This window comes from Ambystoma mexicanum, chromosome 8 (genome assembly GCF_040938575.1).
Source record: "Ambystoma mexicanum isolate Mex_15411 chromosome 8, UKY_AmexF1_1, whole genome shotgun sequence".
In the NCBI taxonomy this organism is placed as follows: domain Eukaryota; kingdom Metazoa; phylum Chordata; class Amphibia; order Caudata; family Ambystomatidae; genus Ambystoma; species Ambystoma mexicanum.
Window position 1 is genome coordinate 1,294,140,464 of NC_090929.1, and position 26,681 is coordinate 1,294,167,144.

A 26,681-nucleotide genomic window follows, 5' to 3' on the forward strand; every position below is an offset into this window, starting at 1 on the left:
GTTGTCGAAGACTATTTCTGGTGCAAAATGTGGCTTTGCACCAGATGTGCAGGCCATGTTACTCGATATGCCCTTTGACGGTTTGAGGTTGTTCAGCAGCAAGGAAGGTGGATGAGAGCCTGGAGAAGCTGCAGACATCTAAGGCAGCGGCTAAATCATTTAGCGCCTCCATACGTCAACCTCAGCAACACACCTACTCAAGCTCGTCCTTTTCGTTTCTATTCCTCATTTGGAAGGGGAAGAGGGCAGGCTGTACAAAGGGGATGAAAAGATCCCCTGGTGGTGGACTAGGAAAGGGTGCTAGATCAGGCCCAGCAACGGCAACTGTACCTTCAGCCACTGCTGCAGCCACCTCTAAGCCACTCTGAGGCCTTGACCCCTGAACGAATGGCAGGGCATTGCTTCAGATGCTTGGGCACTGGAAACAGTAGCCCATGGTTACTGCCTTCCCTTTCAAAGAAGGCCTCAGGGTCATCCACCAGGACCCAACTCTGTCAAAATTCCAGATCCGCTCCTTGTGCAGGAAATCTTAACCCTGCTAGAGAAAGGTGCAATAAGACATGCACCTGTAGCGGAGAGGAACAAGGGTTGGTACGCCCCTTATTTTCTCATTCGCAAGAAGGATGAAGGATTGAGACCCATCTTGGACTTAAGAAATTTGAACAAGTTGCTCAGGAAGGACAAGTTCAAGATGGTAACCCTTTCTCAGCTCCTTCAGGCTCTCTAACGCCAAGACTGATTGGTAGCATTGGACCTTCAGGATGCTTACTTTCATTTGCCAATCCATCTCTAGCACAGAAAGTACCTGAGGTTCGCGGTTGGTGGTTCTCATTATCAGTTTCGGGTTCTGCCATTCGGGCTGACCTCCGCCCGAGGGTTTCCACCAAACTGATGGCTACCCCTACCTGGGCGATTGGCTGATCAGGGCACGTTCTCCCGAACATGCCTTGGAACATCTCAGCATCACCTGCCACTCCCTACACAGACTGGGCTTCTCCCTCAATTGCAAGAAGTGCCATATGATACCATTGCAAAGACTCCAGTTCATCGGAGCGGTCTTGGACACTTCCTCTGGGAAAGCCTTTCCTCCCGAGGTGAGAGCTCAACACATTTTGCAAATGGTAACAAAATTCCAAAATGCCCAGCGTTTACCGGCCTACGATTTTCTGAGGTTGCTCAGCCTCATGGCATCCTTCATTTTTCTAGTGCCAGAGGCCCAATTGAGAATTAGGTCCATTCAACGGGCCCGCAGAGCTCAGTCATCCCAGTTTTCGGGGAATATGGCAGATCTTGTGCAAGTTCCGAGCAGAGTGGCTCAAGATCTTCTATGGTGGGCGTGCAAGGACAATATTCTCCAGGGAGAATGTTTTTGGCAGTCATGGCCGGAGATAACGGTAGTGACGGACGCCTCACTCACAGGATGTGAAGCCGACACCAACAATCTCACAATCAGCGGTCGTTGGTCTCCATTGGAGTCCAAACTACACATCAACCTTTTTGGAGCTGAGGGCAATCAGACTAGCACTGAAGGCCTTTCTGCCCTCTGTACGGGGAAGCAATGTTATGATAATGATTGACAACACAGTGGTCATGTACTGCCTCAACAAAAGAGGAGGTGTAGGGTCACTTCCACTGTGCATAGAGGCAATGCAGCTCTGGTTCTGGGCAATACAAAAAGAAATCTCTCTATCGTCACTTCACCTAGCCGGAGAGAAGAACACCGAGGTGTACGCTCTGAGCAGGCAGAGGACAGTCTCCCACGAATGGGAACTAGCTCAGGAAGTCCTTCAAGAGATCTTCACCCTCTGGGGAACCCCTCAAGTGGATCTGTTTGCGACCGAGGTGAATTGGAAGTGCGAACAGTGTTGCTCAAGGGAATTTACTCAGAGAGGAGCTCTATGGGACGCGTTCATAGTGGACTTGGAATTTCCGCTCCAGTACACGTTTCCTCCAGTCCCTGTCTTTCCTCACATGATCAGGAGGTTGAGAAAGTTCAGGAAATCCATGATCCTAATTGCTCTGGATTGGGCCAGGAGGACGTGGTACCCGGACCTTCTGGACATGTCCATCTGCCCTCCAATACTTCTTCCACAAGGAGAGGATCTTCTATCGCAAGAGGAAGGTTGGGTTCTCCATCCAGAGGTCAAGACACTCAGCCTTCACTCATGGCTTCTGAGAAGCTGAGATAGAAGGATTGGGACCTCCCGGACAACATAATGGAGATTTTGTTTTCGGCCAGAAGAACAGCAACCAAATCCTTGTACCGGTGTCATTGGAATAAATTCAGTAACAGGTGCAAGCACAAGAATGTGGATCCATTCCTTTGTGGTACTCCTATGGTGCTTTCTTTCCAGTTACATTTAGCCAATCTAGGGCTCCAGATTGGAACGATAAAAGGATACCTGGCTGCGCTTTCCATCTTTAAGCGCACCTCTGAAGAGGTCTCGTATTTCAAGATACCCTTAGTTGTGCAATTTCTAAAGGGTCTCACTAATGTGTACCCGGCAGTCACTTTTCATGTTCCTGTTTGGGATTTGAATTTGGTATTGACATTTCTCACATGTATTGCATTTGAACCAAAGAAACTAATGTCATCTACTGCTACTCATATCAAAAATAGTCCCTCTAGTGGCTTTAGCATCAGCCTGCAGGGTAAGTGAGTTACAGGTTCTCTCTTGTAAGCCTCCTTACACTGTATTCCATAAGGATAAGGTCATCCTCAAAGTCAAACCATCATTCCTGCCTAAAGTAATCTCAGACTTCCATTAGTCGCAAAGGATTATACTACCAACCTTTTATATTCCCCCGCATGCAGACAAGGAGGAAGAAAGGCTTCACAGGCTAGATCCAAAACGGGCCCTGAGTTTTTATATCTCAAGACTTGCAAAATGTAGGCAAGATAATCAACTGTTCATTAGCTGTACCGGCTACAAGTTGAGCTTGGCCGTAACAAAACAAAACTATATCCGGGTGGATGATTTTAGCAATTGGAGAATGTTATAGAGTGGCTGGCAAAGAACCACCAGATGGGCTAAGAGCTCACTCCACTCGGGGCTGGCAACTTCTGCAGCTCTCCAGAGGGGTGTCCTGGTACGTGATAGATCTGCAGCAGCTACTAGGTACTCTATGCATACATTCATAAAACATTACTGTTTAGATTCAACATTGTCTCAAGAGAGTCTTTTTGCAAAAGCTGCTTTGACTAAATTAAATAGTACTCCCTCCTCCAAATTGGCACTGCTTTGGGAGTCTATCAAAGATGAGGAATACGTGGGAGGACACAATCCGTTCGAAGAACAAGTTACGTACCCCTGGTAACATTATTTCGACTGAATGTTCCCCCCACGTATTCCTCATCACCCAACCCAGCCTACCCCGCCATACAATTTATGTGCTTGCATTCCACGCTTCCTGAGAGCTGATGGTTTGGGGGTATGCCTGGTCAGCTCTTCAATTGATGACAACGAAAAAACAGAACTGATGCCAATGGGCACGGCTTGAGCTATTTACACAACGGATGGCGTTGACGCGCAGCGGCAGCCCTCGTGGGACATCGATGCCACGACAGAGATTACAGCGCCCTCTGGTAGAAATGTTTTTCCGAAGCAGAAAAGCTGAGTGATACGAATACCAAAGATGAGGCATACGTGGGAAGAGCATCCATTCAAAAGAACGTTACCAGGGGTATGTAACTTGTTCTTCTCCAACCATAAACATGTAACCACCACTAGGCCTACGTCTAAGAAAAATATTCATACATCATGGAAACAGTGTATACAAACATGTTTACTTTTATCAATGCAAAATGGGTGGAGTGATGTAACAAAATGAGCCCTGCGCAGGAGTAAAAGAATTAGCAGTGGCTAAACCACCTGCTCAGTCCCACACTAATACAAAATCAGCAATGATCACAATCATTCAAGTGAAATGGCACAGTCAGTACCTCCTTATCCTTTTGTGGCAATGTGGGCCAAGTGCTGGCTACACTCCTTGGAGGCATGTGAAGTGATCACAGTAGCAACACAAACAGCAATAGTGCCACACTCCTAAAATAAAAGAATGTCCAAACAATAGGGCGGTCATCTTTGATGTCCTCTATGTTAGTCTTAGCAGTGCACGATGGTGGCATGAATTACGGTTGCTTAGCCTACCATAACTGGCGATTCTGAGGTTTTTCAGTTTTACTTGTAACCATAACGTCCCTTCCATAGGTTTTTATATGTACAACCTAACCATAATGTCCCTTTAACAATGTTTTTTCTGTAAATTTCATAGGTCTACCCCCACCTGTATGATTGGCGGATCAGGGCACGTTATCCCGAACAGGCCCTGGAACATCTCATATCCACCTGTCACTGCCTCCACAGACCGGGCTTCTCTCTCTACTTCAAGAAGTCCCACATGATACCATCTCAAATGCTTCAATTCATCGGAGCAGTCCTAGATGCATCTTTGGGAAAAGCCTCACCACCGAGGTGAGGGCTGAAGACTTTCTGCAGGTGTTTACCAAATACCAGAGTGACCAACATCTTCCGGCCTTCAACTTTTTCAGGATGCTCGGCCTCATCCTGCATTTTCCTGGTACCTTTGGCTTTACTGGGAATGATAACTCTCTGATGGGCTCTCAGGACTAAATAGTCCCAATTCGCAGGCAGGATGTCAGACCTTCAGTTGCCAAGCAGAGTCCCACAGGACCTTCTCTGGTGGGCCTGCAAGGAAAACATTCAAGGGAGAACCCTTTTGACAACCATGTCCGGAGAAAATTGTAGTGACAGACGCATCACTCATTGGGTGGAGAGCCCATGCCAATGATCTGACAACCAGCAGTCGTTGGTCTCCATCGGAGTCAAAACTACACATCAACCTTTTGGAGCTTAGGGCAATCAGACTAGTGCTGAAGTCCTTTCTTCCTTCTGTACTCGGAAAGAACGTCATGATGACCGACAACACGGTAGCCATGTACTAGCTCAACAAGAGAGGAGGTGTTGGGTCACTACCACTATGCAGAGTGGCAACGCAGCTCTGGTTCTAGGCGAATCAAGAAGGAATCTCCTGATCAGTAGTTCATCTAGCCAGAGAGGAGAACACAGCGGCGGACGCTTTGAGCAGGCAGAGCACAGTCTCCCACGAGTGGGAACTAGCTCAGAAAGTCCTTTGATGCCTTCACCCTTTGGGGAACCCCTCAAATGGATCTGTTTGCTATCAGTGTCAACCGGAAGTGTGAACAATTCTGCTAACGTAAATTTCCCCCAAGAGGAGCCCTAGTGGTCCCGTTTGTAGTGGAATGGGAATATCCACTGCTGTGCGTATTTCCCCCAGTCCCTGTCATTCCTCAAGTGATCAGGAGGTTGAGAAAGGTCGGGAAAGCCATGATCCTAATTGCTCAGGATTGGGTCAGGAGGACGTGGTACTCTGACCTTCTGGACATGTCCATCTGCCCTCCAATAGGTGTGCCACAAAGAGATGACCTTCTCTTGCGAGAGGAAGGCCGGGTTCTCCATCCACAGGTCAATACACTCAACCTTAATGCATGGTTTCTGAGAAGTTGATATATAAGGATTGAGACCCCCCCCCCCACACATAGTAATGTAGATTTTGCTTTTGGCCAGAAGGCCAGCAACAAAATCCTTATACTGCTATCATTGGAACAAGTTCTTCAGCTGCTGTAGGGATAGGAATGTGGACCCTTCTATATGCAGCACACCTATGGTGTTATCATTCTTGTTATACCTGGTTAATATGGGGCTCCAGGTTGGCACAATTAAAGGGTATTTTTAAACGCTCCCCTGAAGTGGTATCGTTCTTCAAAATACCACTAGTGATATAATTTCTTAAGGGATTGACAAATGTATTCCCTCCGATCCCATTTCCAGTTCCGGTTTGGGATCTGAATTTGGTTGTGAAATTCGCATGTGTGCTCCATTCGAGCCTATTCATTCCTGCCCTCTGAAGGCATGTCCCTTTTTGCGCACACTCCACAATAAAGACAACCCGCTAGGGAAATAGGCCAGGAGATAGCGCTGCAAGGATAACAAGGTTTAATTGTACAGAATACAAATATCAGCAAAGGATTCTGCTGCTCGAGAGCGCTCTGACCAGTCCAGAAGGCAAATTGCATTATTATATACAGTACAAATTGGTGCCACCAATTGATGGGACCCTACACATGGGCCTGCTCCATAAGGGATGCCAGGCTACAATTGGTTAGTTCTTCTCTGTCGATCAGGATGCACGTGGGTCAGCTGGGCTCATCCTCGCGGTGAAATTCGAGTCGCACATTTAGACAATGTTTCTATCTAAACTAAACACACTAAGCCTGAATATTAACTCATTTTGTAGGCACCTGGACGGCACAGGAAATGGTGCCAGGGGGAAGGGAGGATAAAATCGAGTTATGCTGACCCACACATTCAAGGTTTCATTTATACCGCAGTTCCCACACTCAAGGTCTTCCCTCTGGGGTTTGATCTTTAATGTATTCTTCTTGGTACCTTGTGTAACAAGGGATATGTATTGTCACTAGGGAGAAATAGAGCTGTGCCTGCTTAGATCTTAGGTAGATGTTTAATGGGGGCTGGGACCTGGGGGTGGCATGCTTACCAAAGAATGCAAAGGTGCGGGGGTTGAGTCAGTGGTGTAGAGCTGGCTCTGGCCTGGCTGGGTGGGGGGTTAGAGGCCTAATGGCAGTTTGGTGGAGATGGATGGACGCAGCGCGGAGTCTGGTGTTGTCTCACACTCTTGCAGGACGCATTCCATTGAAAGATACTAAATATTTGCACACTGATGGGATGAGGGGAAAGTGGACTTTCGTGGGAACAGAGCTCTTGCGGAGCCAGTGTGTTATGCAGAAATTGGGCCTTGTGAACCAGTAATGGGAACAGCGCGAGCCTGCAGTTTATCCCTCCGGGCCTAATACAAAATGGAGTCGACGGCTATGAACTTTTCTAGTGCCATGCATATATGTCTAAGCCTTGCAGAGCCCTTATATGCAACCCAATAATAAGGATTGCTCCCCCTTGTATGTTGTATTACCTCATATGGTGTTCATCTTATTTGGAAGCTCCTAGGGGGGTGGGATCGGCTCATTTCCACCCCAACATTCCCCCTTTAATTACCTCTACAGTAACAAATTCTCCCCCACATACCTCTGCTCATTTGAACACCTCTCTGCTTCATCCCATGTGGATGTTCACTATATGGGCATCCATTCCCTGCATACATGCCCTAAACTTTCCCTACACTGCGCATACTGTTCTACAGGTCATGTATATGCATCCCCATCGCGTGCCAAATCTACCCATTACTACGTATAGTTTTTTGGGATCAGGGGGAGGTATAATAGTGGTGTGGTACAAGTTGTCAACTACGTCCCCAAGAGGGAGGGGGGACCATGCAGTGAGCGGGCCATCATTTTGCTCAGTTTGGATTTCTACTTCTTTTGCATCACAGGGTACCTTACAATTAGCTCTCCCAATTGTCACCATCATCATTGCACATTGGACACAGCTTTGGCACAACACAAGAGAGACTCAGTTGGCATGTGCAAAAGATCACCAAGATGACCACGAAGATGGGGACCAGTATTATTATCAATGTCCTGAGCCATGATGGAACCCAACTGAAGGCCATTGTGAACCAATCCTCTTCTTGCACCCCAGCTTCTTTTTTCATCTTCACCCTGAGTTCATGTACTGCTGCAATGGCGTGTGATAGTGTCCCATTTTCGGTGTCTTATGAATGTGGAGCTAAGTAAAGAAGATATGGCTCTTTTGCATATGATCAGAGTATTCAATGAGGTATCAGGCGTTAAATACAAATATATAAATGCAATGAGTATCCAAGGAGTATAAGAGGTAAAAATAGTTCACATTCCATGTGTGGTAACATTAAAGTCATCTAGATAGCAGATGATAAAAAGACCATTTAGCATTATAATTAGGTATAGAGTTTAGATTGGTTGCCATACCAGTAAAAAGATGATGCCTGTGGAGTAGGTGAGGCTCCACAGTCTATGAACACAAAAATATTAAACACACATAGCAAAACACATGTAAGAGTGGGAAAAAAGACTCACACTCTTACCAGGTGAAAAAATAAATCCTAGAAATCCAGCAAAGCTGCTGAGGGACTCAGTAGGTAAGGGAAATTAGCCATTCTGGAGAATTCTCCCTAACATCCGCCCGTCCAAGTCGCCCGCAGCCTTGCCCCCTTTTTTTGTGCTCAAAAAGGAAGGAGACGTGAAGAACTGCATAGATTACAGATCCCTGAACCAGATCACGGTAAAGAACTGATACCCCTTGCCACTCATCCCAGAACTCTTAGACCAGGTCAAGGATGTCCAGCTCTCCACCATGCTAGACCTTAGAGAGGCCTACCACCTGGTAAGGGTTAAAAAGGAAGACGAATGGAAGACTGCCTTCCGTACAAAGTATGGTCTGTACGAGTACCAGGTCATGCCGTTTGGGCTATGCAACGCCCCAGCAGCGTTTCAGTTCTTTATGAACCATGTGCTCCATGAGTTGCTCGATATCTGTGCTTTAGTATACATTGACGATATCCTGATCTACTCAACTTCAAGGCAAGATCATATCGCCTACGTCCCAGCGGTCTTCCAAAAATTCTGGCAGCACATCTGTATGCCAAGCTTGAAAAATGCTCATTCTACGTTACCGAAGTCGGGTGTTTGGGTTTCATCCTCACCCCGTGTGGCATTCAAATGGACACCCGCAAAGTGGACGCCATTCTAAACTGGCCATGACCAACATCTGTGAAAGGAGCTCAGAGCGTCTTCAGTTTCGCGAACTTCTACCGATGGTGTATACCAAGGGTATTCCCAGATCGTCCATTCAATTACTTCGCTACTTTGGAAGAACACACTCTTTAGTTGCTCCACAGAGGCAGAAGAGGCCTTCCAGGAGCTGAATCGAAAATTTACCACAGCCCCCGTTCTGCAACACCCTCGGCCCGATCTGTAACGCTCACCTGATTCCCGCAGAGGCGCCGGTCTTGACTGGGTGAATGCCGTATCTTCAAAGGTGATGTGTAACACACGGTTGGCTCTTTGGGCTGGACCTCTGTGCACTGTATGTCTGACTCGAAGAGTAAGATGTCTGCAGATAGAAAATATGGGATTAATGAACTGGGGTTATTGGGTGCCTCTCTCCTCTTCCCTTTCTCTTCTCCTGTAGAACCCCAAAGGTTAACGCCCTCACCTTAGGTAAGTGAACGCCGAGCTCTCCATCTGCCTCGGGGCAGGGTGCCGTAACCAGTTTCTTCACTGGATAAGGGTGCAGGCCTCTTGACCTCAGAGGACTGCTGTCCGTCGTTAACTGCACGAACGGTAAGTTCTGGGCACTTCAAATGTCTTAAAAGTCTTTTGTAATGATATCTCTTGTTTTGCAGGGTTCCGGCGATAGCGGATGGCGGGCTGATGAGAGTTGAGGATCGAACCCGCGTGAGGAATAGAAGCGCCTGGAAGCACGTAAGTAAGCGCTTGTAGCCTGCTTCAAGAGGCGCACTAACTGTCCCTTTTATCTTGCAGGTACAAGTTCGGAGCTTTAGAGAAGCTGAAGGGTGCTGGAATACCCACTGGATTCGGCGTGGGAAGGAGTAATGGCACGTGAGTAATAAAGTTGCCCAATGTCTTTAAACGCACCTTCTTTTGTCTTTCAGATGCGGGATGCAGCGCCGAAGGCCTCCGGAGCGTGCGAAGAGCTGGTAAGCTTTTGTCTTTCAGATGCCGGAATGCAGTGCGAAGACCTCCGGAGCATGCGAAGAGTAGGTAAGCCTTTGTCTTTCAGATGCCGGAATGCAGCGCGAGGCGTTGGTGACAGCCGATGGACCAGTTAAGAGATGCGCTGCCACTGAAGACCGTAGTGCTAACCTGTTCTTTCTTTGTCTTTACAGGTGCTGCTGAAGACTGGATTCCAGGATGGTAAGCCTTTGTTCCCTTAGGCCCAGGATCAGAAGCAGAAGACACGATGAGCGTTCTGCTGCAGAGAATGCAGAATAACACAAAGCAAGATTCATCCATCGGGTGTGGTTTAAATAGCCTCCTGTAGTGCTTAGGTGTCTCCTTCCACAGCCACGCCTAGGTAAGAAAAGAGTTCCTGCTTTCCAGAAGAGTTCCAGTGTTCTGAACCTAGGGAGTGGCTCCTGCCCCACCCAACAGGAAAAGTAGTCCCAAACAGAAGAGGATCAGGGGTTCAACTGGCAGGTAAGTAAGCAGCATGGTCTGCTGCAGGTAAGTCCACCCAAGCATTATGAGCCCGGCGCTTCCAGTGCTGGGACTGGGCATCTTTATGAGCCTGGTGCCACTGGCGCCAGGACAGGGTCCAAAAGGTCCCAATTGGGACTGGCTGGCACTCGGAACCGGGGTTATGGGTCTGCTTCCAAGGGAGTCGGGCAAGTCCTGATCTTTTGGAAGCAGAGATCATGACAGATCTCCCATATGTGGTAGAAACTGAGCAAGTTCTCAGCAACAGAACTGAACTATGCAGTCACTGACAAGGAACTCCTGGCCATCAAAGCGGCGTTCAGGGCTTGGAGACACTATCTCCTGGGAGCCAGGCACACGGTCACAGTGATTACAGACCATCGCAATCTGCAATTCTTGAAATCAGCCAAAACGCAGTCTTCTCATCAGCTCTTCGCTGGGCCCTCTTTTTAGCGAAATACGACTACGTGATCAAGTTCCGGCCAGGGGTGCGCAATGGAAAAGCAAATGCACTGTCCCGCATGGGTGAGGGCGAAGATGCATACGCAGTACCAGCCCCCATAGCTATCATCCCGGAAGAAAGGATTGTGGATGCTCTTGTCACTGCTTCACCACTGGATGACCTGCAAGCCGAAGTTCAACGCCTTATGAACCAGGAAGCACAACAAGCCTGAGTGATGAATCGACAAAACAATATGATCACGGAAGGGCTCCCTTATTACCAGGGACGTCTCTACATCCCAAACAAAAGACTGCAACACCAAGTCATCGGTAGCTACCATGACTCGCTAATAGAGGGACATCCAGGAATCGCCAAGACGATGGCCAAAATTAAGAGTAACTACTGGTGGCCAACCTGGCGGAGGGATGTGGCCCAATACGTGTTAACTTGCGAGATCTGTGCACAGAACAAATCCCAAAAACAAAGACCTGGGGGTCTGCTTCGTCCCCTGGCTATACCTCCTACACCCTGGCACACGCTGTTGCTCAACTGTATCACGGACCTGCCTCCCCACAAGGGCTACAACACAATGTTCATCCCACTAAAAGGCCCGCTGACTGCGTGCACCATGGCAAGGGTGTTTCTGGAGCAAGTTGTTCGCTTACACGGATTCCCATCGATTCTGATATCAGACCAAAGCAGCCAGTTTGTTTCCAAGTTCTGGAGAAAAAGCTGCAAACTCGCATCAATCTACGGTCGTCTATCTACAAGCCATCACCCCCAGACCGATGGCCAAACTGAATGGACAAACCAGATGCTGGAGCAATACCTGAGGTGCATGCTGCACCAAACGGAAGTCTCCTGGAAAGACGTGCTGTGGATAGCAGAATACACATACAACAATTCGATCCATACCAGCACCGAACAGACCCCTTTCTACACTGTGCACAGGCGACACACACAGACATCTGTTTTCAATCCAACTGATACACTGGAGATGCTAGCAGTAACTACATTGCACTCCACGATCACTCTGGTTTTCAAGGAAGCAACTGAACACCTTGTCAAGGCCAAGGAAAGACAAAAGACGTTTTCTGACCAACATCGAAAGAAAGCTCCAGTTTACCAGGTCGGGGATGCGGTATGCATCTAAGCACTACCCCTGAAGGGACCAAAGAAATTTCATCCACGGTACATGGGCCCATATACTATTGAGGCCATCATCAATCCTGTTGCTATGAAACTATCCCTACCCTCCAACATGCACATCCACCCGGTGTTCCACATTTCACTTCTAAAGCCTGTGCCACCAGGGACAAGGATTACACCATCACCAGCTCTGGTGGTTGTGGATGGCAAACCTGAATTCGAGGTCAAGGACATCCTGGATTCCACGGTAACAAAGTCCACATTGTACTACCTCGTGGACTTGAAAGGATACAGACCCCAAGATAGAACATGGGAAACCAACGAACAAGTTCATGCTCCACGGTGGGGGGGGGGTTACTTTCACGATGAGCAGACCAGATCGCCCCAGCCCAACAGCAGTGGGAACAATGGGGCACATTAAGGGCCCGGACTGGATCAAGCCTCAAAGGAGAGCCACCATGGCGCAGTCCTGGCTCCTTTGGCACCGGGCTCATGGAGCTAACCCCAAGGAAAGCATAGGTGTAGTCAGTCTGCCACTGAATGATTGACTTCTGTGCTAATTGCAGTTAAGGGCGTGGTTCTGAGCCATTAGCTTTTGCATTAGTCTGCAATCATGGGAGTGGCAGGGAACAGGGTGTGATTGGCTATGTAAGCCCCACCCAAGCCCTAAGGCATGATTTGCGTTATTCTGCAGTTGGCAGCGTAATGCTCTCCGAGGAACACCTACCAGCAATCTTCCACAAACCTGCAAAGAAAAGCCGGAGACCATCGGGCCTCGCATACTCACCTGCTCTGACTTACCTGTGCCTCCAGAAACGTCCCGGTTGTTCGACGAGGACTCCAGCTTTCATCAGTCGCCGGCACCTGCAGAAGCATTAGAAGGAAAACAAGGTGAATCGCTGAGCGCATTCATCGCGCTCTGTCACCACCACGCATTACTCGCCATTGATCGGATTCATTCATCACGTCGGCTCACAGGTACCTGGAAAAGAGATAGAAAGAACAGGTTAGATCACGCAAACTGCACCTGAGCCACCCTGGCCCACTGGCTCCGTCACTCACACACGTTGCACCAAACCAACGCACACCAAGGTGGGCTTAGTGCCACAACAGCGACACGAGCCACAACAGTGAAAAGAGCATGGACTGCGACACGCAGCAAAGGACGACACAGATAACTGGACCTGGACAACATACAATACAACGGATTACACAGACAATAACAAGCAGAGCAACACAAGCAACACGATCAAGGGTGTGTGAAGTAACTGGATCCTACAGAACATTGCGTCCCTGCTGAGACTAAGCAGAAAGGAGAGCCCACCAACCAAATATACAAGGTGAGAGCACCCTCGAGTGGGGAAAACGTGTGGAAGGAACCGGGTGGGGGGGCACAGGTGGCAGGCACAGACAGTCTCGCTCACCACCCTTTCCCCTATCATAGGAGCTGGCCCAAGGCCAGCCCAGGGAACAAAGCACGTGCGGCGCTTCAAACCAGGGAATCAGACCTGCCATGCACCAGCGCCCAACGTCCCCGCGGAGACAAGGTGTGCGTAACATTCTTTGGAAAGGGGGTACTGTTGGACCCGTGGGAGTATGGCACCTGGTTTGAGGGTTATCCTTACTGGTGTCACCTCTCTCAACATCATGGATGTTTGTGCTCCACAAATGTGGTGGGACGTGCTGCAATTCACTTTCACAGAAGGGGGAGGCCCACTAACAATCGCTGAGAGGGGCTCTGCACTTTTCTGTATTGCACCATGATGTCACAGGGTATACAAATCTCAAGGATTATTTCTCCATCATTATTGTCATCCTCACAAAGCTCTTTGTTATTTCTCGTACATTGGGGTCAATACACAACACTGTGCGCCATTGGCACCCGTGAGGGTCAGTTCCTAGCACTAAAATCCTCCTGGCTGACAAAAGCAGCCCTTCCAGATCTAATGACAAGATTGTACCAGCAACCACTTTGGGAAGTGCCTCAGGTCAAAAAATTAAATATGCAGGCACTCTCCACTCTTTCGTGGTAATTTGGGGGACAGCGCGGGCAAGCACTCTGATACCATAAACAAACATGTCTGGGTTGACTGGTATTCCCCTTACTACCATCTTACTGGCCACAACATGTATCACCAGCATTGCTCGGATGGAGCACATGCCAGGGGTGGCGCAGCCAATCCCTCTGTCTGTGAATGATATTGTCATGTTCAGTTTGCTAAGCAGGTCCCTGGGCAGTAGGTTGACGGGGGAACTTTCAGAATATAGGAGGGGTGCTTGTACAACCTTCCCTCCCACTTTGACATCTATGTCTCTTGTGTATGGAACCATTACTACAGCCCCAAAGAATCCCTGTGTGTCGAGAGTCTTTCCTGATAACGGGAAGTTGCCTTCATTAATGCACGACTTCTCTGCACCTGAGTCCACCATAAAGATTAATTGCTTATTTCCTATCTCTGCCCCCACCAGTGGTTCCTCTTCTGGATCTAAGGGCATTGACAGTGCTGGACACACAACTGCTCTCTGTGGGCTGTCCTAATCAGGGGATGTGTCAGTCCCCGGGAATGAGAAGGCCTCCCCCCACTACCATTACACCCTGGTATGGGGCTGTAGCTCCGTTGGGTGCAGTGGCGAAGGGCTGTCTGTTTCCCGTTGCTTGTTGGTTGGGACGGGCAGCGTGTTGCTGCATTGCCTGCTGCTGGTGTGGTGGGTGGTAGGGTCTGTGGGTTTGGGGAGGTAACTGCGTATATGCCTGATGTATTTCTGGCCAGATTAGGGACATTCTCTGAATGGGCCCTTGTCGGCTTTCTGGGTGGGGGTACCCATAAAGTTGCTAATTGTAATTATAGTTCCCTCCCTGTCTGCTGCAACATTCTTTCGAGAAGTGCCCCCACCTCCCGCACGACCAACACTATCCTGGTCAGCCAGCCCTTGGTCCTTGACCGCCGAATCCCCAGCCTCTCTGCCCTCGTAATCCACCTCATCCTTGTTACGACCTTCCTTGCCACAGGTGTCCTGAAAAGTGCTGGCTTCCTCCCCAGTGTTCTTGTCTATTGTTTACCCATACCGCTGCCATCCTTGCCTGTGTGACAACAGAGGCACACCCTTCTTCTCCCATCTGTTCTGGGGGCAGTGCTACTGATACTGCTTCTACTTTCACTAGTTTATTTAGAACTAGTTTCACTTCCTCCACCTGCCATCTCTGAATAGTTTCTTTTGTGCACTCTTTGATCATTCTACAATGGTGTACTATGATGCTTTGAATCTCAGGCCATCCCTTTGCTTCTACCCAAGCTATCTTATTGAGTGCTTTCTGCACCTCCTTGGGCAAGCCCCTTTTCACAATAAAGTAAAATAAAGTTGTTAATTGGTCCCAGGCGCTGTCCGTTTCTGCTCTCCACAGCTCCTGAACCCTAAGAATGTACTGTGCAGCGTCTTCCTCATCCCCCATTGTGCATAGCATTAATTTGTAAATCCGGGGTGTTCGGGAACGTGCGTCGCAGCGCATCCCATACCGTGCCCTAATTCAGTTAAATAATGCTCCATCATGGCCATCGTTGCTCAGTGTCACTCCCCGGTGCCCCGCTTTGATGCACACTGTCTCTGCTGATCTCCCACTGCCGCCACGAGCAAGCTTTTAATATCTCCTATGGTGAGGGGCACCCCTGCGGTGTGTTTTTCAAAGGCATAGATTAATTTTCCCGTGCCCGTGGTGACTGGTGGGACCGCCTTGAGGAGGTTGTTATTGTCTATTTGCCCCAAGGGGGTGTAGTGGGGTCGCCCTGCACCTTTATGTATTAAGGGCATTTGTAATTCCGTCCTCCCTTTCCCACTTTTGACAACGCTTCCCTTTTTCTTTGCCAATGCTATCCTACCAAACCTTTCCCTCAATCTTCCGTCCCATAGGCTTTCTAATCTTAGAGTGGTTGTGGGTGCCTGCTCAGCTCCTCCCTTTGTATCCTCATCAGTAAGATCAAATTCGCTCCAATATTCCTCATCTTGTCAGGACCCCACATTCTCGTACCCTATGCAATCTGTTTCCCCCTCTCACAATACATTAACGGCCGTATGGGGGCACTGTCAATTCTGAATAGGAAGTCACCTGATTTCCTTCCATCCCCGGGTGGCTGCGGGGTGTTCCTGGGCGCAACATTGGGACTTCTACTGCCCATGCAGATTTACATGCTGCTCTTTACCTAGCTAATTCCATACATGTAGTGGCCAATGCCACTTCAAGGTCCCTAACTCTCACCCATGTATGTGTGGATACCTCGGGGGTGCAGTATATGGTGGGGGTGAGGCCATACTTGAACTGGCTGTTATATTGCCCCCAGACACCTATGTCGGGTTAATAGATCCCTGTGCTGGTCGCCAGGTGATCGGATAAATCCTCTACTTAGTTTCCCCACTTGTCACACTCTCTTCTGTACTCATCTATCCCCTCCGCAGCCTCTGTTTCTTCGAACATTCTCCAGAGGTCCAATATCTCCCTTTTATTCTATAATGGTCTCCCCTTATACCTTGCAGTTAAGGATGTGGACATGTGATCTAGGGCATATTTGTCGAAAGAGCCTCCCCTCTGGCCAGGAGTGGGGCATTCCCTCTCTCTTGGTCTCCGTCAAACATTGGTTATGATACTTCTTGATTTTGTCAAAGTACAGGGGCAGGGCTTTACATATATCGACTAGAGGTGTGTCCGTCCCCATGGCTATCGTCAGTCAATGTGGTGTGTGAGAAATACATTTGTGCAGTTATCCCACTGTCAGCCCACAAACAAAATTCATCTGATACCCCTTAAAAAATGCAAACTATAATCATCTCCATACTACAAGTCTATACTGTCAAGAAATGTTCACAATAAAAACATCAATGTCACCTTTTCCCCCCAGAGCATCTTCATTCACTTCCTACACGCCCTCCAGAAGCATTCCTCCATTCAAACCGTAGACGCCCCTCCTCTGCCTCCTCCGTACATTGGAAAAATATGCTAAAATAACAACCACTACTTTTCCCAAACCCTCTAATTGTATGGAGCTCCTACATTTTCTCTTATATTTCTTTTCTGCAGTGGTCGGGGCAGTGCTCTGTGGCTGCCACCTTCTCCCCTCACTCAGGGTAGCTCTCTTGCTCCTCTTTTCCTTATCCTTAATATATCTCAAAAAATAAAATGAATAAAAATGCCCACGAAAAAAACTTCTTCAATCAACAAGGCAAACTGTACTTCTACTTCCATTCACCGCACGTTCACCCCTTTCATACTGCTCTATACCCAAGCCCAAATATTGTTATTCCTTGCAGGCTATACTCACGTGTTCATGTTCTTCCGAAAGCCTCAGTTCACAGGCAATCCACAACAGGCCTGGCCCTCTCCCTGGGGCCGTATCCCGCTTCAATGAGCAGGTGGGAACTCTGCAAAGATGGCACCCGCAACGGCCACTTCGGCTGCGTACACGTTTTGGGGCTTAGTCACTGTAGGTGGGCACGGCCCTTCCGGAAAGGCCGCCTGGATACCTCTGCAAGCACGGGAGCTATGGAATCACATCATAGGGGTCACCAAATGAAAGCATGTCCCTTTTTGTGCACACTCAATAAAAAAGACAACCGTCTAGGGAAATAGGCCATCAGATAGCATTGCAAGGGTAACAAGGATTAATTGTACAAAATACAAATATCAGCAAATGACTCTGCTGCTCGAGAGCGCTATGATCAGTCCAGATGCAAACAACTGTTAAAGACGGCAAATCGCTTCATTGTACACAGTACAAATTGGTGCCACTGATTGGTGGGACCCAACATGGGCCTGCTCCATAGGGAATGCCAGGCTACAATTGGTTGGTTCTTCTCCATCGATCAGGATGCACGTGGGTCAGCTGGGAAACTAAACACAGCCTGAATATTAACTCATTGTGGATGGCACCTGAATGGCACAGGAAATGGTGCCAGGGGGAATGGAGGATAAAATACAGTTATGCCGACCCACACCTTCAAGGTTTCATTGATACCGCAGTTCCTGCACTCAAGGTCTTCCCCCTGGGGTTTGATCTTTAATGTATTCTTCCTGGTACCTCGTGTTACAAGGTATATGTTTGGTCACTAGGGAGAAATAGAGCTGCATCTGCTTAGATCTTGGGTGGCTTTTTAATGGGGTTGGGACCTGGGGGTCGCATGCTTACCAAGGAATGCAAATCTGTGGGTGTCAAGTCCATGGTGTGGGGCTGGCTCTTGCCTGGCTGGGTGGGGATTAGAGGCCTAATGGCAGTTTAGTGGAGATGGATGGGCACAGCCTGGCGTCTGGTGTTGTCTCACGTTCTTGCAGGACGCATTCCATTGAAAGATACTAAATATTCACAACAGTGAAGGGATGAGGGGGGAATGGACTTCCATGGCAACAGAGCTCTTGCACAGCCAGTGTGTTATGCAGAAATTGGGCTTTGTGAACCAGGACTACGAACAGCGCGAGCCTGCAGCTTATCCCTCCGGGCCTAATGCAAGATGGAGTCGAGGGCTATGAATTCTTCTAGTGCCATGCATCTATGTCTAAGGGCTGCAGGGCCCTTATATGTGACCCAATGATGTGGATTGCTCCCCCCTTGTACGATATATTACCTTGTATGGTGTTCATCTAATTTGGAAGCGTCTCGAGGGGTGGGATAGGCTCATTTCCATCCCAACACCTCTAAGATTACTAACTCTGAAAACCATCATTTTGGTTGCTCTTCAATCAGCCCGTAGGGTGAGTGAACTTGAAGCCTTGTCCTGCAAGCCTCCTTACCCAGTCTTCTTCAAGGATAGAGGGGTCCTTAAGGTTAAACCTACTTTATTTTACCACACATTTTCCATTTAAGTCAAAAAAACATACTTCCGTTGTTTTATCCTCCACCTGTGAGAAACCTGAAGGTGTCTCACCCGCTAGTCCCCGGGGATCTGTCATCAAGGTGGCCACTACATGGCCATCGCTTTTAAATCCAGTTCCTGGGGTGGAGAAGTGCGGGAGGATCACCTGTGTGAGGGTTACTCAGGGAGTGGAAGTGGGACACCGGATGGCGAGATGCAGTAACCCCTTCCCTGTAACACTGTTACCCCATCCTACCAGGTCGGATACTTAGGAACTCAAAACACTCCCCTTTCCCAACACAAACATGTTCTCACTGACAGCTCACTGTGAGAGAAAATGGACTAGCACCCAAGCCGTATACCTGACATGTCCCAATCCAATGGACAGGCAGGGTCAGGCTATTGCTGACCATTACAGACACCTGACTGCCATCACACTTCCCCAAACAGATAGAAAAAGTGGAGCACGAAAGCACACTCTGAGCAATGCAAAGCACAGGAGGAAGCAGCAGTTCCAGGATGGCAGTTTAATACAAGGTGAAAGATGGCAAGACCAAAGAGGATTGCAAGGAGGTAAGTGACCTTGACCTTTTAAACGAAAGACTGTTGCTTTCATGAACCTTTGAGAATAGGAAACGTAAGACCAGGAATCAAGGCTGAAGAATCCTGCATTGTGTATCGTAGGTAGCTGGGGCTTTCATGCAGCGATAGTCAAGGTGGGGGAATCCTTTGCCAGCGTGGTACTGTCCTTGGCTCCTACAGCAAAGCAGCACCAGTGAAGTCAGCACAGCCAGTGAGTTGGGGAGACTGATACCAGACTGGTGTGTGTTGAAGCTAAGGTTGCAAGCGGCAACATTGTATAGTGAAAAATGAAGATAACATTGTATGAAGCGTATGTGGCAATCGACACAAACACAATTAACCAGCAGATGAGTGTTTGAACTTTGAAGGCAAGATATGATACCGTAGACCGAGTGGTCCGGCACCACGTGGGTGCTCATTCAAAAGTCTCTGTTCGGTATTCAGCTGAAAGCTGGCAAATGTGAAGAGTAATAAATAATTGTGAAATCAAAGTAGTCTTGCAACAGGTCAAGCAAAAACCTTGAGCACATTCAAGTCTTCGATAGTTGATGAAAAGTTGGTCCGACCCCAGTAGAGGGAGATCAGCTAAAAGGTTTTGGTTAAAGCAAGTTTGTGTAAAGTTATGAACATTGTGTTAAAAGGGATTTGAGCCCGACTGAGGGGGATCCGTGATCTGAGCCCAACTGAGGGCGATCTGAAATCTAAGCATGACTAAGGGGGATCTGAGCCTGACTGAGGGGAGTCAACCAAGAAAGAATACCCTAAGAGAGATTAGATGCATAAATAATTTATGAACATTGTGTTGAAAAGATCTGAGCCCGGCTGAAGGGGATCTGAGGTGAATAGCCAATCACCGAAGAAATTGAGTACTTGTGATAATCTGAAAGTGGAAAATAATGTATTGTTTGTTTGTCTCATCAGGCCCTCTGAATGAAGAGACTTTGAAAGGCAAAGAGTCTTGGGCACGGAAAGCCCTGATGCTAATGATTAAACTGTATTATTGTGCTAGAGAAGCCAGACACTGTGCTAAGCTCGAATGTACCACCTTGTCCCGTGTTGAAATCGTGGGCAAGGGAGGCCAAGGGCCTGAACATCCTGAAATATCATTTTGTGAACACTTCTTTCTTTTTTGTAACATTGTTTCCCACGCTATTTGTATTTAGAGTTAAGTATTGGCAATAGGTTTATTAGTATAGGCACTTTTATTTTGACAAGACACTACTAGGACTGTTTTTTATAATTTACTGATGAACGTAGCTTGCTCCCATCTGTAGATTTAGGTTCAATAAACACCCTTTAGATTTAAGTTCAATAAACACTCTTGAACTGTGGTCACTTGTGTCTGTCTTACTGGTGATACCATGCCTTCCTTACACACCTTATCCTGGGAAGCAAGACGAGAGATTACAAAGGCTTGACCCAAGACGTGCACTTAGCTTCTACTTATCCCTGCTGGAAACACTTTCTGAAGCAGCTAAAGCTGGAAGTGGAGATATCATAAAATGAGGAATATGTGGGAGGCCTTGTTCCTCTGATGCAATATTCATTCCTCCCACAGATTCTTTGTTGCCCTTCCAACCTGCCCCCCTTGTTTGATAGCTCATACATTTCCTGCTGTTCTCTGGTCGCTGAACTTCCGAGTGCTATGGAAAAATGCAGAACTGAGGTTATGGGGGCACAGCTGGTTTATTCTGGACCAAATGTTACATAAGGAGCGGGATGTGCACGAGCACTGTGCAGAGCTAATGCAGAGCCCATTAGTGGCTTGCAGTTTCTGAAGACAGATGGTGCTTTAGAAGGTGTAGCAAAGATTATGAATCTGTGGGAGCAAGAACGTCACAGAGAGATAAGTTATTTTGTTTTTTCTCCTGTACTAATTACTCCAGTGATGCCAGTATGAGGTGTATACTGCATTTTCGGTCTCTTTGTGAACTTTTGATTGTGACGCGCTCATGTCCTTTGTTATCATATTTGTTCCATTCCAAAACTGCTCACTCACGTTCTTTATTTGTTTTGTAGAAAGATTCAGCTCCATTACTGTCTCACGATGCCTGCATAGGGTTGTTCTCTGAACCCGCACGATTTTCAGGGAGTAGGCGTGCTTCAAGGCAATCATCATCTGAAAGGCTGAAGGTCTTGCGTGAAGCTGACCAGAAAGCAACCCAGCAGGTATGCCATTCTTACCCTATGGGCCACAACACATTAATTGGAACACGCAGGGGTTTCCCGGTGCTGTCATTCTTAAGATTTCACATAGTTTAACATTATCCATACTGTCTTCTCTAAACAGCATATATTTTGAATGTACATACTGTTATGCAGACAAAAATGTATCCGATATGGCCACATTCTGCATGAGCAACCAACGATCGCTAAATTGGCGCTATATGGTCTATATGGTTTTACAAGTTGAAAAGTAAAATAAGGTGGACTATCACATTATTTGCTACCTAAATGTGGTGGAACGAAGTTAGTGGGGGCCCTAGAGAAAAAATGGTCCCATTGCTTAATCATCTCTTATTAATATATGACTGCTGGAAAACATGTGCATTCTTCTTTACAAAACAATTTTAAACATATTGCAATATTGTTCAGATCGTATCCAAACCTTGTCTGGAGGAGTAAACTACATGTAAAACGCATATCACAAATATTATAATGAATAGAGTAATTCTCTTTTTTTGCAGGAGACACAAATCCCTACATCTGTTCGTAGTTTGTGAAACAGTAAAGGGTTTTATATCACAAGCCATCAGTTCGGCCGACACCTATCCTCTCCTTCGCTTTCAAGCATTATAATGCATTATGACTCGTGCATATACTTCTTCAATATTGAACTTTTACACATTGACATACTCTGGCTATTTACTGAAGTTGGGAAACCCTGCTACTTTACAACTATCCTTTGACTTTTTTTCCGAATCGAATAGTCTTTAAGAACTCATGCACTGCAGCTGATCTTCCTCTTCGAATCTTTGCTAGTCAATCGAGTTCCAAACCCACAGCGTACACTTCAGATTCTATTTCCACCTATTGGGAAGGTATGCCTGCAGAGAACTCCTGCTTACTATATTTGTAAAACTTCCTCTATGAACGATTGCTGACAGGCTGTGCAAGGGCTCTGAGTGTTGTATTTATTTTCACAATCTGTTCCAACAGGCTTTAGTTTCCAGCTCCCGGTGCACTTTAAATAAATAACATTTATTCCTAGAACTTGTGGGAAATGTGATGAAACACAGATCAGCATGATCTCGATGAAACTACCTAGTCTGTCTTCATCCACATGGTCAGGATAATTGTAATTTCTTTAAAGCCTTAACCATTAACTCCAACCATTAACTCAAAGCGCCTTCCAGCTCAGACAAAATAAAAGACAGTGAGGGTCAATCAGAGGTAATTCCGTCTCCAGCAGGGTGACTGCCAGAAATACTGGCGCATTACCAGTCCTAAGGCGATTGCGATTAAATAAAGAGGTAAGTATGCCAGGTCAGTATAGGTAACCAAAATCCTCAATAAAGAATAAGGCTTGATGTGACCCTGCCATGAGACCCTCACAAAGAACAAGCACAGCTGAGGCCAAGACCTCCCTTTTGGTTACAGAAATGAACCCCCATCTCATAAGCCTCACATAGGCCTGTCCATTGTCAAATCATGCGTCACCTTGACACTAACCCTGATGCCACCCCCTCAGATGACCGAAATGCGGGAGACTCCCAATAGACTCCTACAGGTAGTCAGTGCAGGGACAGTCAGGTCAAGGCAAGATTGGTTCAAGCACCCATAATGCCGTCAATCTCAAATAAATCTCCCCAAAAAATAAATAAAACAAATATACCAAATTTCCACCATCTCATAAGAACATCAGAATGATCCAGAATGACCCATCTCGATTACATGTGAGAGTCGATTGGATGGCAGAGTTTGGCCAGCACGTTCCGAAAGGCCAGCGAGCCCCACCTTCTCGCGGCTTAATGCGCCACTGCCACACCACTCAAAGGAGTGTAGCTGGTTCAAATTTTCCATCTTTCCAGCTACACACTTACTGGCAACCTGGAAATGATTAGAGGAAGAACCTTCGAACGTCATCAGTGTCAGGCCACACCGCACCAGCGGTCGCCTTTGACGCTTTGTCCTGCCGAACTTAACAAGTCTCAGAGATGGTTTATGGGTTTTTATTTGGGTTTTTTTCTGGACCCTATGGCCATCCCTATCTCTCGTCTAAAATACACCAATCGTCCCTAACTCGGTTTCCCTACTCCCCGCCGATTGCACCCTACTGTTTACGTTCTTAATGATACTAGAAGTGAAGACCTAAAGGCAGAACACCTTCTCTGTGTTAGCTCACTCAAGGACTACCTAGACTGTCCCTAGACTATTCAGTTGCTCATAATCTGAAAGGGGTTTTGAACTTGTTTTACAGACATTCTTCTTTCAATTACCCCAAGTACTCCACTTCCTGATGTTCTCCTCTCACTACTCTCCTTCTCCAACACCAGCTGCCTTCACTCCTTTCACTCCCTATGTTTTCCTCCTATGCCCCTCCGATGTTTCTCCTTCCTCGCCTCCACCCATTGATGTTACTACTTTCTTTACAATACTACTCCCTCCTCCACATGCTTAGTGCTTCCTCCACTCTAATACATCCTCCTACCCACTACTACTCTTCTGCCACTCTACTACACCCACCTACACACTACCTCTAATCCACCCACCTAACCAAACACTGTCCTTTCATTCACACAAACACTTCACGTTAATCCCTACACTCCCTCTCCTAAACCAAACTTCCCACTCTTTCACACACACTCACAACTCAGTACCACTTTCACTCACCAACCAAATGCTTCACCTGCTCCAAAGATCAACCCCACAATCTCCTCCACTATCATTCATCCTACTGGTCTCTTGGTCTGCCACCTCCATCTCCTTCGCTCACCTGAACAACCCACAATGTTTGGTTTCCTGGGGGCACTTTGATCGCCCACTACTGGTTGGCTAGGGCCGGAGGACCAATCTGGCCCTGTCTTCTCCGACTAGGAGGTGTTCCATACTTCAACGGTTTGATATAGTACATTAATTCCCACCCCTTTTCTCACTCAGATCCACCACAGAACAATAATGGCAGTGTCATTTTCCAGTTCATATTAAGAGGGTTGTGCTTGTGCTGCCTGAAAGGTAAGTTCAGACCTGACACAGTGCACAGCTCCAAGGCGAAGAAGAGGCACGAAGCCCATACACACCGTAAACGGATTGTGTTTTGTGGAGTTATGTACAGCGTTGTTGTATGCAATCTCGCCTAACCAGACACAATGAACCCATGATGTTTCTGTGTTAGAGGCATAGCATTGCAGTAATGATACGATATGGCATTTATAACGCACCTATACACAAGTGTTTCAAGGTGTGACGGAACAAGGGAGATGGAAACAGAGGGAAGACAAAGACAACAATCTTACTAGGCCAGGTTACATTGAGATCGTGCAAGTGCAGGGGAGGGGGGAAGGGAAAGGTGCAGGTGGGGAGGGGAAGGACAGTGCAATACATAGGTTCAGCAGTACAAATAAAATGAATGAGAACAATAGGTAAAAAGTGCGGCCAGCTTGTGGCAAGTGCAGGGGTAAGTGCAGACATCAAGTGTCAAGAGCTGGTAGGGGACTGTAGGGATACAGAAACAGCCCCCAAGTGCAGGTGATGCCGAGATGAGAGGGTAGCCAGGTGACCAATACAGTTTCAGTGAGGAGTTCAGCAGGGGAGAGGAGGAGAGAAAGCAGAAGCAATGAGTAAGGTCTTGAGGTGCTTCCGGAACCAGAGATGGTTCTCCTCAAGTTTCAGGGAGTCCGGGAGGCTGTTCCAGAGGGAGGCCCCAGCAGAAGATGGAGATCTACCACCAACTTGTTACTTGGAGAAGTGTCTGACCATGAGGGAGTTGGATGTGCAATGAGCTCGAAAAGGATGATATTTAGGGATAGAGAGTTGAGGGTATTGAGGCCCTAGGCCCCAGAAGGCCTTGTGGACAATGCAGAGGGTTTTGAACCCAATCCTCACAGTCACTGGGACCCAGTGCAGAGATTTCAGTTCTGGAGAGATGCAATTCCTGGGCTTGAGGCCAAGGACAAGTCTTGCAGTCCAGTTCTGGATGAGTTGCAGAGAGTAGAAGCAGGCAGATTTAGAAAGAGGCTGTTGCAGTAGTCGGGCCTAGAGAGAACCACAGCTCTGGAGACAGTGAGCTTCTGTGGGGGAAGGAGAGGAAAGGCAGAATACCTTTGAGGAGGTGCAGCTGGTAGTTTCATTTCTTAGAGACGTCAGAGATGTGAGGAGAGAAGGAAAGTGTGGAGTCGAAGATGACCCTGAGGTTTTTAGCCTCACAGGTGGGAGTAGTAAGAGGGACAGGAGTGGCTGGCCAGAGAGCGACAGCAAAGGAGGGTGCAGGTGTGCCGATGAGGAGAATCTCAGCCTTACTCGCATTAAGGCAGAGCTCATTGGTGGCACACCACTCCTGGATAGCAGACAGACAGTCAGAGATGAGAGAAGGAGAAGAGGTGGCGGAAGGGAGCCTGAAAATGAGCCGATTGTCATCCGCATAGTAGTGAAAGTTGGGGCAGAGAGCGGCAATGCACTGGGCAAGAAGTGCCAGGTATTGGATGCACAGCCAGGCAGAGCGGTTAGACCCTTGGGGAAAACCACAGGTAGAGATAGAGGAGAGGAAGGTCCCAAGTTGTACCTGGGAGGGTCGATCAGAGAGGAAAGAGGTCAGCCAAGCCAGGGCCTCATCGGTGATACCCAGGTTGAGCAGGATGGCATGGTTGGCCGTGTCAAAGACACAAGAGAGATCAAATAAGATGAGGACACAGGGGGTATTGGAATCAAGGTTGGAGAGCAGGTCTTCACGGATGTTCAGGAGAGCAGTTTCCATGCTTCTGGAAGCTCCGAAGCCAGATTGATGGCCATGGAGGCAACCAACTTATTCAGTGTGAAGATTAAGCTGAGAGATGGCCAGTTTTTCCAGGAGTTTGCCCAGAAAAGGAGTGATGGAGATAGGGCGGTAGTTAGCCGGGCAGGAGGGGTCAGCTGAGGGTTTCTTATGAAGAGGGTGCACAAGGGAGTGCTTCAGGGGGGAAGGGAAGACTCCAGTGGCGAAGGAGTGGTTGCAGAAGTCAGCCAAAGCAGGAACCAGGGTGTCAATGTGGTTCTTGATGGTTTTAGAGGAACAGGGGAGAACCTGTTTTGATGAGACTTTCATAGATCAGACTTGTCTAACAACCTTCTCTGGGGAGAACAGGGGAAATGCAGAAAATGAGGGAGGAGGGGGGGCGCTGTTGCGCGCATCAAGTATGGCCGCCTGAAAGGAGAGCTCCGGCTCTAATGAACAATCCTGTTGTAAAATATCCTTCCAACGCCGCTCTACACATTGTAGAAATGAAGATTCCCATGCCGGAGGGTCTTCTGCGCATACCCTGA

At 47.8% G+C, this 26,681-nt stretch overlaps 1 protein-coding gene across 3 annotated transcripts in view; it reads left to right on the top strand.

Moving 5' to 3' along the window:
- Positions 1-26,681, top strand: part of CFAP46 (cilia and flagella associated protein 46) — a 2,698,259-nt gene that overhangs the window by 1,105,499 nt on the left and 1,566,079 nt on the right. For all 3 annotated transcript variants that reach the window (XM_069611407.1, XM_069611408.1, XM_069611409.1), the window contains exon 26: positions 21,243-21,392. In XM_069611407.1, coding sequence (XP_069467508.1) covers positions 21,243-21,392 — 150 coding nt within the window. The remainder of the gene's footprint in view (positions 1-21,242; positions 21,393-26,681) is intronic.